At 41.7% G+C, this 15,811-nt stretch overlaps 1 protein-coding gene across 1 annotated transcript in view; it reads right to left on the bottom strand.

The window, feature by feature from the left end:
- The window catches only part of DOCK2 (dedicator of cytokinesis 2), a 963,684-nt gene that overhangs the window by 460,930 nt on the left and 486,943 nt on the right, over positions 1–15,811 (bottom strand). The window contains exon 26 of the mRNA XM_075859372.1: positions 8,589–8,737. Within this exon, the coding sequence (XP_075715487.1) occupies positions 8,589–8,737 (149 nt within the window). The remainder of the gene's footprint in view (positions 1–8,588; positions 8,738–15,811) is intronic.

The following is a 15,811-nucleotide window of genomic DNA, read 5'->3' as shown; positions in this document are numbered from 1 at the left end:
GCGCTGTATAATCTCCTCCATGCTGCTGCTGTTTTAATATATACATATTTATATATATATATAGATAGATAGGAAGAAACACAGCACTCAAGGCAAACTGAACATCAGGCCGTGTGCACTTTACCAGTGGAAGGATGAATCAACTCCTTGGAATGGAATAACAGGAACAGAAGATGTTGGCTTATTCACCACCAGGTGGAAAGAATGAGCAACGTTTCGGTTCACACCAGCTTGAGAAAGGTTCAGGTGTGAACCGAAACGTTGCTCACTCTTTCCACCTGGTGGTGAATAAACCAACATCTCCCCAATACTGAAGTCCTGGTGCTGTTACTTGTCTTCTGTTCCTGTTATGTATATATATATATATATATATATATGTATATATATATATATATATATATATATATATGTATATATATATATATATATATATATATATATATATATATATATATATATATATGGTAGAAATAGGGGCGTTGGATTCTCCTCTCTATGTGTGCAATGTAAAGAATACATGATAGCATTTAGGCTACGCCCACTATCTCAGAGATAACTGAGAATTAGAGAGAGCTTGCTGAGGGGGAAACTGATCAAATAAATGCAGTATACAAGTCATATAAAGACCAGAAATAGTTTTATTCCTTATATACACACATTTCTCAGCTTATTCTGAAAACTCACCTGAAATGTTGGGAAACTTTATTTATGTAACAACATTCCCTTTGTTTATTCCATATATATCATTACTGACCATGGCATCTAAAAGGTTAAATATAACCTAGGGAATCTGTCTGTCAATTACTAGTACGTCAAAAATGTCCTAACCCCTTGCACGTGCAGTGTTCTTATTTTGTGAGATCTCCTATGCTAACATGCAAATCATTTGATCATTAGACTATTAGTATGGTAATCATCCCATAAACCCTTGGCAAATACACACACATCCATACAAAGACACAAAGATATACTTACACACAAAGACACACTTACACACACACTAGTTGGCTTTTTTGTTCTATGTATTTGAAGGGAAATCATAACTAAATATGTCTTTCCAATGACGGCTTCTGGTGCGTTGGCAAATATCCCAGTTATCTGGCCAAATTTGGAATTCACTCTATTCCTGTCACAACCTGCTGCTGCATCTAGACTATAAGTGTCCTACTGCAATCTTTATTGTTACATTACCTCTATTGAAATGCCTCTTCAAGGACACCGCATATAATTCTGGCAGGCTATCTATCAATGTGACACCAGTGCTATTGGTATTAAAATAATGCAATTCATATCATTTTCAGCATGGGAAAAAAGATAGCTATAGATGGAAGACATCAGCAGTCAGACAGAGAGCAAAGACTGTCTAATTTGTTTAAATTAGCATTCTGGAGACATTTATGATGTAAAATTGCAATAATATGGGCATCATACTGTGCAGACAAAAAGTGTCAGGGTTATCCATTGCAACCAATCCGAACACTCCTTTAATGTTCAAAACCGCTCAAGAAAAGTTACAGCAGAAATCTAATTGGTTGCTTTGTGCAATACTGACTGTTTGAATGGATAGGTATAATGCAGCACGGTGGCTTATTGGTTAGCACCAGTATATGTGTGTATATATATATATATACATATATATATATATATATATATATATATATATATATATATATATATATATATATATATATATATATATATATATATATATGTATACACACACACACACACACACACACACATAAATAACATAGATAAATATATTAAAAAAACTACAAAAGTGTTTTTTGTTTCACATTTTTTGTGATTTGTCTGTTCATAATAAACATGTAAAGCATGGAATTAATTAAACTAATCTAGAAAATTAAAGCCTCAAACGTTTTGTAAAACAAAAAACAACAAAGTAAAAATAGTTAGGATATTCAAAGCGGTTGCAAAGTTATTATAGTTTAAAGAAGTGCACATCAGAAATGGAAAATTTGACCTGGACACAAGGGCATCAATGACCCTTGGTCATGAAAGGGTTAATGGCTACCACTTATTCCTCCCAATTCCCCCATACACATGCATGCTCGGCCAAGAGTACATGCCCTTTCAATTGGGTGAAGGGTGAAAGCCGCGTCTTATCTACTAACATTAGGATCGGGCATGTTGAAATTCAACATGTCAAACACTACTCTACTCTGGCATTTTCCGCTGAGTGAGCGTCTGGATGCTGCCATACACACATTAGATAGTAGTCCGGTCGCGCCGAAATTGGTCAGCTCTAGGGAAGACTATCTCCATACTATAGTTCTGTACGAAGGCACCATATGGTGGCATACACAAGGCCTCAGCACTGCATATGCAGGTCTAAAACGGTAAAACATTTTAAAAATGTTTAAAACTTTGGGGCAATTACAAAAGTAAATGGAAGATTACAGTTATTATCCTGTTCTTCATTCTCGGCACTGGCCCCCCATCTGTACACACTCACAAGCGGTTATGGTGAAACTACTCAACCGTTTTATTTAGGGAAAGGTAAACAAGGGCGATATGAATAAGAATAATGCAAATAAAGAAAAAGCACAAATGACATAACAGTTACAGTTCTGTGTGATTGACCCCTAGTGGTGGGCATGGGCTATATGCCAGGCCTGGCTGGTACAACACATATCATATTCCCAGAAATGTTATGGGGATAACAAGGGGTTAAGATACTGTCTTCACCAAACATATACAGTATATCAGGATAATACACAGGATAATGATCACTCACCCACGCTTATACTGCTGGTAATAGCTGGCACACACTTATATTGTTACTAATGGCTGCAGTAATGCAATGAACACAGTCCAAACGTTGGGGCCCTGTTGCCGCGGACGTTGGCGCGCTTTTCAGGAACCGTTGGTGCACTTAGATACTGAACTTCCTCTCCAGAACAGTTCTCTCACTAAGTCCTCAAGATCAGCACAATCAGTTCCAGCAATGTGTACTCACTACTTCTTGCAGCAAAGATGATATTCCCCCGGGATCCAGCTCGGGGCCGCAGCATTCAGACGCCTGGACGACAATGGAGTCGCAGGCAAAATCCTCCTGTGCTGCAGAGCAGGGAACCTCCCTGGAATCAGGCTGTTTTGCAGAGGGGATGCTGCTGCAGCATTTCTTTCTCTCATACAGTGACCTGCTGGGCTGTCAGGACTGTCTCTGGGTCTCTGTGCTGTGTGCCCCAGTGCCGGACTCTCTTCTCTCTGCAATGCACTCACAGTCTCCCTATCCCCTGACCATGTGTCTCTCCCAAAGATGGCCACCGTCTCTCCTCCCTGCTCAGCCTTGTCCCACAATCCTCTGCTCAGCCAATCAGTGCTCCCCTCTGCTGCTCCTCTCCTAGGCTGCAGGGGTATAGAGAAGCAAGTGTTGCTGGGACATGTAGTCCACTGCACTTCAGAAGAAGATGTGCTAAAGTCTGTTGATGTGAGTCCCTGCTTGGCATTAACTGCAGCATCCTCTATACACAATGCTTTCTCTGCAGGTGTTACATGTCCAATTCCAGAAAACCAAGGTAAGGTTTAGAGGTATAGTCTAAACCTCAAGGTGCATGTGCAATAAAGTAGTGCACTAAAGGTTTTGCCAACCCCTGAAACTGAAAAAAGTTGAATGCATTTAATGTTCTTATGAGGAATAAGATTTCCTACAGAGTCCCATTTGATATAAACAATATCTGGCACCAAAAACATTAACATGAAGATGACTGATATATTTAAAAGAAGTCATATGTGATTGGCTGAATATTTTTTTAAATAATTTTTTCCCCTGTTTCACAGTGATGTGCTAATAAATAAGATGCTACATAGGCAGAGCCAGGCAGCCAAATTGATGGAAATCTATACTTTCCATATGATTAAATGTCTTATATTTAGCTACTTTAGGCTGGGTTCACACGACCTATTTTCAGGCGTAAACGAGGCATATTATGCCTCGATTTACGCCTGAAAATAGGGCTACAATACGTCGGCAAACATCTGCCCATTCATTTGAATGGGTTTGCCGACGTACTGTGCAGACGACCCGTCATTTACGCGTCGTCGTTTGACAGCTGTCAAACGACGACGCGTAAAAATACAGCCTCGTCAAAAGAAGTGCAGGACACTTCTGTCAGACGTAATTTGAGCCGTTCTTCATTGAACTCAATGAACCACAGCTCAAAATTTACGGCTGTCAGAGAAGCCTCGCAAAATTCGAGGAGGAATTACGGCTGAAACGAGGCAGCTGTTTTCTCCTGGAAACAGTCTGTCATTTCAGCCGTAAAAGCCTCTCACCGTGTGCACATACCCTAAGAGTTAGTCCTGCAGAACTGAATTTGCTTTTCTCCAGCACCGTGGGAAACAGATTACAGTGCTGAAGCCTATAAATTATATTTCCTTCTAAAATGAAAGAACTGTGTTTCCTGAGCTGTCATTCTGGCGTTTTTAATGAGCACAAACTTCAGTTCAAAACATCTTTGTCAGTCTTCAGTCAGGCAAGCACCATCACTTCCATTTTGGAACTCCCTTTGAACCTGTCATATTGCTATATTTTTGTAGAAACAGCACTAAAAAGCACTACCCCTAAAAAAAAATCTTAAAAAGTTTAAAGTACAAGGTTTACTTTTTCTTAACTAAAGTGATGAATATGAAAATTTGGAGCTACCTGGTTCTCTAACATATAATGACCGATTCAGAAAGTGGGTTTATCCAACTCGTGCCATTAGTTGTCATATTGTGACACTGTGTATATACACCGTGTTCCAAATTATTATGCACATTGGATTTAAGTGTCATAAACTTTTAATTATTAGTTTTTCAATTAAACTCATGGATGGTATTGTGTCTTAGGGCTCTTTGGATCATTGTAATCAATCTCAGACACCTGTGATAATTAGTTTGCCAGGTGTGCCCAATCAAAGGAAAACTACTTAAGAAGGACGTTCCACATTATTAAGCAGGCCACAGATTTCAAGCAATATGGGAAAGAAAAAGGATCACTCTGCTGCCGAAAAGCGTGAAATAGTGCAATACCTTGAACAAGGTATGAAAATATTGTATATTTCAAGAAAACTTAAGCGTGATCATCATACTGTGAAAAGATTTGTGGCTGATTCAGAGCACAGACGGGTTCGTTCAGATAAAGGCATAATGAGGAAGGTTTCTGCCAGACAAATTAATAGGATTAGGAGAGCAGCTGCTAAAATGCCATTTCAAAGCAGCAAACAGGTATTTGAAGCCGCTGGTGCCTCTGGAGTCCTGCAAACCTCAAGGTGCAGGATCCTCCAGAGGTTTGCAAGTGTGCATAAAGCTATTATTCGGCCACCCCTAAACAATGCTCACAAGCAGAAACGGTTGCAGTGGGCTCAAAAATACATGAAGACTAATTTTCAAACCGTGTTGTTTACTGATGAGTGCCGTGCAACCCTGGATAAACCAGAAGGATGGAGTAGTGAATGGCCACCATGTCCCAACAAGGCTGCGACGTCAGCAAGGAGGTGGTGTGTCATGTTTTGGACTGGAATCATGGGGAGAGAGCTAGTAGGCCCCTTTAGGGTCCCTAACGGTGTGAAAATGACCTCTCTAAAGTACGTAGAGTTTATGACTGACCACTTTCTTCCGTGGTACAAAAATAAGAACCGTGCCTTCCGTAGCAAAATTATCTTCATGCATGACAATGCACCATCTCATGCTGTAAGAATACCTCTGTGTCATTGGCTGCTATGGGCTTAAAAGGAGAGCCTATTCTGACATCCTGCAAAGATATTCACTTCCGTGTGTCGCGCGTGATTCGCACAACAGTAGATCAAGTAATGAAGGGAAAAATAAAACCACTTCCTTCATTTCTTTTTCTAAACATCAAAACCGCATGTCATAAGGATGGCATATGCGCGAAAATTACGCAGCCACGCACCAAACACTTATGACATACGGAACTGCAACGCGCAAAAAAACGCTGAGTTTTTTGCGCGTGTAAAACGCACACGTTCGTGTGTATAAGGCCTAAGGGCTTGTTTTTTGCGGGCTGGGTGTTAGTTTCTATTGGTACTATTTTGGGGTACATTTTGATCACTTTTTAACGTTTTTAAATCAGGAGCTGTTTTCCCTTGAAAACAGCTCCGTATTTCCAGACGTTTTTGACTCAGCATGTGAACATACCCTTACAGACAATTTTTCAGATGAAAAGTTTGTTGGTGTATAGAACAATTTGTAAACATGAGATCTGCACATTATGGGACAATAATGAAAACGAATGCGATGGATCATATTGCAGTTCTTATTGTTCTAAGGCATATTGGATATAAAAACATCCACCTGATTAATTTTGACCTGGAAGGAAGTGCAAGCCGTAAGGTCATGCAAATCGAGAAAGTAGCAGGTGTTGCTAATATCTGCAAAATATAAAATTTCCAAGCACCTAGCTCTAATATTTGGCATGTGGGAGGGGCATAAAATCCAGATTGAAAGCAATGTTTTTTTAGCCACATGAAACATCAAAAATCGGATTAAGTGGTATGAGATGTTGTGCAATGGGGCAGAATCCTTGAACTGAGAGACCTTGATTTATCACTCCAGCAGGACGCTAAGCACATAAACCAAAATGTCAGCACTGTTCAATGTTGCATGTCCCAGAGGGTGGGAGAATAACAACAAACAGAAATGACAGCAACAAGTCTGATTGGAAGAATGGTGCATAGTGATCCATTCTGTTCTGCAAGTGAAATTGGATGTCACATCCTAAGTCTGGCCCGGGGTGACAACCAGTGTCAACACAAACCATCAAAAGGCATTTGCACGACATTGGGCTACGAGTCAGTCGTCCAGCTATAGTTGTTCCATTGACCACACGCCACCGCTTTCAAAGGCTATCATAATGGCAATGTAGGCTGGAATGGAAGTCTATTCTCTTCAGCGATGACACCCACTTTTGTCTCGGAAGCAATGATACCCAGAGATTGGTCTGAAGACCTTCTGCCATAAAGAGGCCTTCACAAGGGAACATCACACCGTTCCTACTCCTGTGATTATGGCGTGGGATGGCATAATGTACCTCTAGTCTTTATTTCAGGTGTCCCAGGCTTGTGTGTAGTTGTTTGACCATGCAAATGCATTTCATGAAGCTCTCAAAGCACAGCTCTTGTACTGATGTCACTTCCGAAGTCAGTTTGCAACTCTGTAGTGAGTGATTTATACACACACTTCAACAACAGAAAATTGACGTAGTGACTCGTGACCAAGATTACTGCCATCTTTTGTCTATAGAGATTGCGTGGCTGTGTGCTTGGTTTTATGCACCTGTTTGCAAACCGTGTGGCTGAACTCAACAATAAGGAAGGGTGTCTATATACTTTTGCCCATATAGTGTATGTGTAAAGGATCTGCGAGGCACAGCTTCGGGGTCAACGCCCATAGATAATCAGTTTGCACCTGCTTCTATTTCTGTGAGACTGACTCCATCTTCCACCACTCAGGGTGGCAGGCTTAGGAGTGGGAGAACCTATCACAGCCTGGCCAGACGGAGCTAGCTCCCGCCCTCTGTCTATTTATACCTGCCTTTCCTGTTCCTCCTTGCTTGTGATTCTTCTCGTTTGGTTTCCTGGCCCTGCTGCAGCTTCTTGTACTATTTGTCCTTGCTTCATATTGACCCCGGCTTGCTGACTACTCTCCTGCTCTGCATTTGGTACCTCGTACACTCCTGGTTTGACTCGGCTTGTTCACTACTCTCCTGCTCTGCGTTTGGCACCTCGTACTCTCCTGGTTTGACTCGGCTTGTTCACTTCTCTTGTTGCTCACGGTGTTGCCATGGGCAACTGCCCCTTTCTCCCCCTAGCTCTGTGTTCCCTTGTCTGTTTGTCTGTCGTGCACTTATTGAGCGTAGGGACCGTCGCCCAGTTGTACCCCGTCGCCTAGGGCGGGTCGTTGCAAGTAGGCAGGGACTGAGTGACGGGTAGATTAGGGCTCACTTGTCTGTCTCCCCACCCCCTGTCATTACAGTATGTATAAGGTTGCCCTCAGATTTTGCTTCTGCATTTGTGCAAATTTAGTCGGTGATAAGATCGGAATTAATGGAATCCTTAATTTGGAAAAGAACAAGTAGATTTATTGTACAGTAACATAAGTAATGCATCTGACCAGTCCCAACTACTATATGTTAAAGCAGGACAATGATCAAAAACATATAGTTAAGGTCATAAATAACTATCTTAAAGCAAAAATTTTGTAATAGATAGGATAACCTGCACAGATTCTCGGTCTTAACATTAGTATAGAAGAAAGTGACACAGCCAATGTCTGCGGGCGAATTGTAGCAAGTACTCCATGTTATTCGAAACAATAATTTTTGACAATTTCCATATAAAAAAAAAAAGCACCTAAGTGAATTTGTACGTTTTAGATGCAAAGGGTGGTCACAATGATTTGATTTGGTACATGCGTTGTGCTGTGCAAAAATAAAGTGAGAAGGTCAAGGAAGTTTGGAGTAAAACCTGCAAAACTAATGCCAGTCTGATTTACTGCTTCTGACAACTAAAAACATGTAATCATTTTATGTACGCAAAGAAAATGTTAGTGATCTCTAATCTTACCCCATCTTGACTGCTGAGCACCTCCAGAATGCTGTTCAGTAAATCCACACAGTGCCTTTTATCTCTCATATAGGATGCCTCTAGTTTTTCTTGTTCTAGCCATTCTTTCAATTCTTTGGTGATCAGAGGTAACAAAATATCACGGCATTCTGAAAAAAAAGAACATTTCTGTAATATCAGTTTCAGTATATTACTATTGGTTTGACAGCCATATAAAGGCATTAGCATCTTGATTACTTTGTTATCCCACGTAGGGACATATTAAAGTTAATTGACAAAGCAAAATGTGACTTATGTAACAGATACAACATGCCATGTAACATGATTGCAGTCATTCTCATGTGTGGTGCCCCCAATGATGTTCTCCTGTCTGCTTCTGTGTTTCAAATGCCATCACTTCCTGTCTCAATGACCTCGGATTCTAGTCTCTTAACAGACCAAACTATAATGGTCACCAATAATAATTGGAATAGGATCCTGGGAGAGAACAGGGCAGATAGCTTCTACTCATGAAGCTTGAAGCAGAACAGAAGTAGTAATGGAACATGGCTCCCAATCCTATGCTAACTTGGGTAGGCCACATGCTCCAGACATGCTAACCCTCCAAGTTTTACCAGGAGTCGGCCTATTTTTAGCCTTCCCCACCCAGTTGCCGCAGTATCTTAAAAAATATTGCCCATTATCTATTAGATTAATCCAATTGCGGCCTGTATATTTACCCTCCTCGCTCACGGTTCAGGTTGTCGTTGCACTGGCTCCTGTCGCAACCCAGCGACAGGATGTAGTGTGCGGTAGGGCAAACAATGTCCTGACGATGGACAGCGTTAGGGCCCATTGCTGGACAAGAGCGGGAAGCGAGGAGGGTTAGTCACTACTATATTCTGGTCTGCGGTCTGAATTAAGTTAGGGGTCTAATGTGCAGTCTTTATTGCAGTACATAGGGATCTGATTTGGGATCTGATATTAATATAGGCAGTCTAAATATATTTAGGGGTTCTGACTACACTTAAAGTCCCAGTTGTGACCCCTTTAGATAGCACCACACACACAGCCCACTGTAGATAGCCCAACACACACAGCCCCTGTAGAAAGCACCAATCACCCCCTCTTGTAGATAGTGCCACACAGCCTCCCTTTTACAGAGTGCCCCACACAGCCCCCCTTGTAGAGAGTGCCACACTTCTCCCCTTGTACAGTGCCACACAGCCCACACTTGTACAGAGTACCACACAGCCCCCTATTGTACAGAATGCCACACAGTCCCCCTTGTACAGAGTGCCACACAGCCTGACCTTGTACAGAGTGCCACACAGCCCCCCCTTGTACAGAGTGCCACACAGCCTCCATTGTACAGTGCCTCACAGCCCCCCTTGCACAGAGTGCCAAACAGTCCCCCCTTGTAGAGAGTGCCACACAGCCCCCTTGTAGAGAGTGCCCTCAGCCCTTATTGTAGAGAGTACCACACAGCCCCCCTTGTAGTGAGTGCCACAGAGACCCCTTGTAGAGACTGCCAGACAGCCCCCCCTGTAGATAGTGCCACACAATCCCTCTTGTAGAGAGTGCCACAGAGTCTGCCCCTGGTAGATAGTCCCACACATAGGGCCCAGAGCGCCCCACGCCACATAGACCGGAGCAGAGAGCGGTAGTTTACCACTACCGCTCTCCGCTCTCTGCTTGAGGTGACTCACATTTAGCAGGTCACGCGGTGGCGGTCTGAGTGAGGTCGGTGCCGGCCCGGGAATGAACCAGTCCAGTCAGCTGACCTGAGTCAGTCACCTGACCTCACGTCACTGACGTAAGGTAAGGTCACTCAGGTCTGGTGGCTGGAGTGGTCCCTCTGGTACAGGTGAGTCCAGAAAAAAAGCGCTGGAATCAGGGAGACAGCACTATTCAGGTCAGTTAACCAGTTCAACTTATATTATCTCGTGACAGGTCCTCTTTAAAGAGGCTCTGTCACCTGATTATAAGTGCCCTATCTCCTACATAATGTGATCGGCACTGTAATGTAGATAACAACAGTGGTTTTTATTTTGAAAAACGATAATTTTTGAGAAAGTTATGAGCTATTTTAGATTTATGCTAATTAGTTTCTTAATAGACAACTGGGCGTGTTTTTACTTTTTACCAACTGGGCATTGTGAAGAGAAGTGTATGACGCTAACCAATCAGTGACCAATCAGCGTGATACACTTCTCATTGTTACAGCCCATTGATACAGCGTGATTGTTCAGTGAAAGAAGCTTGGCTGGAACAATGAGAAGTGTATGATGCTGATTGGTCACTGTTTGGTCAGCCTCATACACTTCTCTTCACAACGCCCAGTTGATAAAAAGTAACAACACGCTCAGTTGTCTATTAAGAATCTAATTAACATAAATCTAAAATTGCTCATAACTTGCAAAAAAATTATTGTTTTTCTAAATAAAAACCACTGCTGTTATCTACATTACAGCGCCTATCAGATTATGTAGGAGATAAGGGACTTATAATCTGGTGACAGAGCCTCTTTAAGTTCCATGGTGAACAATTGTAAAATAAAAAAAGCAAATGAAAATAAAGACAAACTTCTATATTCACTTTCCCAATCTACTGCTGCTCCCTTTGTAACGCTAAGCTGATCCCCTGTCGGTTTCAATCCTGGCCTCCAGTGATGACATGTCGTCTAGACACGTGACTGCTGCAGCCAATCACAGACTGCTGCGGCCAGATGTGTCAACATGTCATCACTGTAGGCCAGGATACAGAGACCGGAGTAAGGACCATGATAGCGTTACCAGGGGAGTATCCGGTAGATTGAGAAGGTGTGTATACAGATCTTTTTTATTTTAGCCGATCCGCAGTGGCAAATCCACAAGAAATTTGCACAAAATGCCACAGCAAATAGGATACGTGTGTGGTTACCCTAAGGGTATGTTCACACGATGAGAGGCATTTACGTGTGAAAAGACAGACTGTTAACAGCTGCCTCGTTTCACACGTAAATGCTCCTCCTCGCATTTTGCGAGCCATCTGAGACGCTCGTAAATCTTGAGCTGTGCTTCATTGAGTTCAATGAAGAACAGCTCAAATTACGTGGCAAAGAAGTGCCCTGCACTTCTTTGCCGAGGCAGTCCATTTACGCGTCGTCGTTTGACAGCTGTCAAACGACGACGCGTAAATTACAGGTCGTCTGCACAATACGTTGGCAAACCCATTCAAATGAATGGGCAGATGTTTGCCGACGTATTGTAGCCCTATTTTCAGGCGTAAAACGAGGCATAATACGCCTCGTTTACGCCTGAAAATAGGTCGTGTGAACCCAGCCTAACAGTGATAGGCACAATCTACTTCAATCTTGGTTGAACTTGATGGACATGTGTCTTTTTTTTCAGCCGTACAAACTATGTAACTATGTAACCACCCTGTCAGAACAGCCAAATCTTTAGAGTGTGTAGTACAAGGAAAATGCTAATAAATCTCTATTAATCATCAATAATACATTTGGTATTATGTTATAATTTTAGACATGGTAATTATTATTATTAATAAGTATAATAAAGGGGCACAGCGTAAATTTTAATTCTGAAAAGAGAATAAAGGAGATATGAAAAGCTATTGACACATAATCCAGCAGTGACCCATGCCAGGAGGTGTTCACCAACATCCAATCTTAGGAGCATTAACTTTCAATAATGAACCTTCATAGAACATTTAATCTGCACTGAATATGTCTTTATGTGTTTATTTCTATTGACGGGTACATTCATATAGGGGGTGCAGCACTAATGAAAAGCAATCTAATTAATATTCACATATGCCTTCTGGTAAATTATTTGATTTTGTCTTTCTACACAAAACTCACACAAGCTGTTAATATATTGTTTACTTATCAAACAAGAGCTTTGTATTTAAACAAATGTCTCTTTAACATCAATTTGTCTTAATCACTGCAAATAATTGTTTTGTTTCTTGTAGAGGCATCAAGCAGTGTTAGCATGCCTCACACATAATGTCATCGATTTGCAAAACAAACAAAACATTTAAAGAAAAGTAGGTCCCACAGAGTAGGAGAATGTCAGTCAAGGGTGGACATACTATAGGTAGGCGGCCGCTGCCACCTGAAAATCAGCTTCTTACTATGAAGGCCCTTTTACACTGGGCAATTATCGGGCAGACAAGCGTTCATAGAAAGCTCATTGCCGACAATTTCCCTGTGTAGACAGGGCAGCGATCAGCAGATGAACGAGCAAACGCTTGTTCATCTGCTGATCGTATTGTTTTAAAAAGCAGAAATATTAGAGTTTTCGGCACCACATCTCCCTGTGTAAACATGATAATAATGTGTGGGGACGATTAAGAACTGCTCGTCCCCATACATACCTCCTTGTGACAGGAGCAAACGAGCGCCGTTCAACGAGCTGTCTCATTGATTGGAGCTCGTTGCACCGGCCAAAATAGGGCCTTTAGATTAAATGTAAGGGGCTGAGCTAATAACAATGGCTCAAGCCATTCGAGAGACAAGACGGGAATGCATTATGATGAGATACTGAAGGGCAAGGGGCCCAGCTCTTACACAGCGGCCCTCTGCTGTCTGTATTCACCCCTGGTGTGATCTGCTGTGTGTAACGGCTTGGTTTAAGGTCTATATTTATTCTGGGGTCTGTATTTGTTAGTGAGTCTGGTCTGGGGATTGTTGCGGGAGGTTACTTCCCGCACGAGGACGTATAGTTACTGAGTTTTTCCCGGTGCACACTGTCGGCGACAGTGTGCACCGGGAACTGGGAGGTCAGCTGTCGCCGACAGCTGACACTCCCCTCTTGCCGGCCAGCGGTCCTTTGCCGCTGATTTCAGCGAATTAACCCCTTAAATTCGGCGATCGGGTGCAATCGCCGAATTTTAGGGGTTTCTAGCATATCGGCAGACCCCCGTCCGAAATCGCGGGGTCTGCCGATAGTTAGTATGGCAAACGGAAGCCAAACAATGGCTTCCGGGTCTGCCATGGACGGAAGCCCATCAGGACTGTCGGCGACAGTGTGCATCGGGAACTTGGAGATCAGCTGTCGCCGACAGCTGACAATCTCCAGTGTTGCCGATCAGCGGCTTATCGCCGCTGATTTCGGCAATTAACCCGTTACATGCGGGGCTCGATTGCGATCTCCGCATGTAGCGGGTTTGTAGCGCAATCGTGGGGGCTTCTGATGTTTGTGATGGCACCCGGGGGCCAGACAACGGCCCCCAAGTCTGCCATGTATGTCAGCCTATGAGGATCAGCCTCTGCTGAACCTCGTAGACCAACTGTCAGAGTGACTGTGACGTCACACTGACAGTTGGAATACGTTACACTACCTAGGTAGTGTAATGTATTCTAGCAGCGATCAGAGTGTAAAAAGTGTAAAAAGTAAAAAAAAAGTTAATAACCAAAAATATAAAGTGTAAAAAGTAAAAAAAAGTTCATAAAAATGTTTTATAAAAGTGTAAAAATAAAAGGTTTTGTTTTCCTATAATAAGTCATTTATTAAAGGGAAAAAATTAAAACGTTAAAAAAAAGTACACATATTTGGTATCGCCGCGTTCGTAACGACCCAAACTATGTAACTATATTGTTAATTATTCCGCACGGTGAACGCCGCAAACAAAATAAACGGAAAACTGTCAAAAATCGCTATTTTTTGGTCACCACCCCTCCCAGGATATAGAATAAAAAGTGATCAAAAAGTCACATTTACCCCAAAATGGTACCAATAAAAACTACAACCCGTCCCGCAAAAAACAAGACCTCCCACAGATTTTTTGACGAAAAAATAAAAATGTTACGGCTCAGAATAGCGTGTCCCAGAAAATAAATTATTTTATAGAAACTTAATTTTATTGTGCAAACGCTGCAAAACTTTAAAAAAAACTATACACATATGGTATCGGCGTAATCGTACCGACCGGCAGAATAAATTAAAACGTAATTTATTGCGCACGGTGAACGCTGTAATAAATAAAGAATTTAAAGCGCCAAAATCGCTGTTTTTAGGTCACCTTAGCTCTAAAAAAGATCCTGAGGGGCCAAAATGCTCACTATACCCCTAGAAAAATTCCTTGAGGGGTGTAGATTCCAAAATAGGGTCACTTTTGGGGGGTTTCCACTGTTTTGGTCCCTCCAGGGCGTTGCAAACTCGACATGGCACTGAAAACCAATCCAGCAAAATCTGCGCTCCAAAATCCAAAAGGCGCTCCCTCCCTCCTGAGCCTTGCTGTGGGTCCAAACATCAGTTTAAGACCACATATGGGGCATTGCTGTAATCGGGAGACATTGCTTTACAAATGTTGGGCGGCTTTTTCTCCTTTATTCCTTGTAAAAATGAAAAAATTCTATGTTTCCACAGAAAAATAGGTGATTTTCATCTTCACAGACTAATTCCACTAAATTCTGCAAAAAAACTGTGGGGTCAATATGCTAACTATACCCCTAGAAAAATGCCTTGAGTTTCCAAAATGGGGTAACTTTTTGGGGTTTCGACTGTTTAGGTACCACAAGACCTCCTCAAACCTGACATGGTGCCTAAAATATATTCCTAAAAAAAGGAGGCCCCAAAATCCACTAGGTGCTCCTTTGCTTCTGAGGCCTGTGTTTCAGTCCATTAGGACACTAGGGCCACATGTTGGATATTTCTAAAATCTTCAGAATCTGGGCAATAAATATTGAGTTGCGTTTCCCTGGTAAAACCTTCTGTGTTACAGATTTTTTTTTATTACAAATGAATTTCGGCAAAAAAAATGAAATTTGTAAATTTCACCTCTACTTTGACTTAATTCCTGTGAAACGCCTAAAGGGTTAAAATACTTTCTGAATGTGGTTTTGAATACAATGAGGGGTGCAGTTTTCAAAATGGGGCGATTTATGGGGACTTTCTAATATATAAGGCCCTCAAAGCCACTTCAGAACTGAACTGGTCCCTGAAAAAATAGCCTTTTGAAATTTTATTGAAAATATGAGAAATTGCTGCTAAAGTTCTAAGCCTCGTAACGTCCTAGAAAAATAAAAGTACGTGAAAAAAATGATGCAAACATAAAGTAGACATATGGGGGATGTTAACTAGTAACTATTTTGTGTGGTATTACTATCTGTTTCACAAGCAAATACATTTAAATTTAGAAAAATGCTAATTTTTGCAAATTTTTGCTAAAATGTGAAGTTTTTCACAAATAAATATTGAATTTATCGACCAAATTTTTTGACTAACATAAAGTACAAT

Source organism: Rhinoderma darwinii, chromosome 3 (assembly GCF_050947455.1).
Source record: "Rhinoderma darwinii isolate aRhiDar2 chromosome 3, aRhiDar2.hap1, whole genome shotgun sequence".
Classification (NCBI taxonomy): Eukaryota; Metazoa; Chordata; class Amphibia; order Anura; family Rhinodermatidae; genus Rhinoderma; species Rhinoderma darwinii.
Note: the sequence above shows the minus strand (reverse complement) of the source record. Positions and strands in the feature narration are given on the sequence as shown.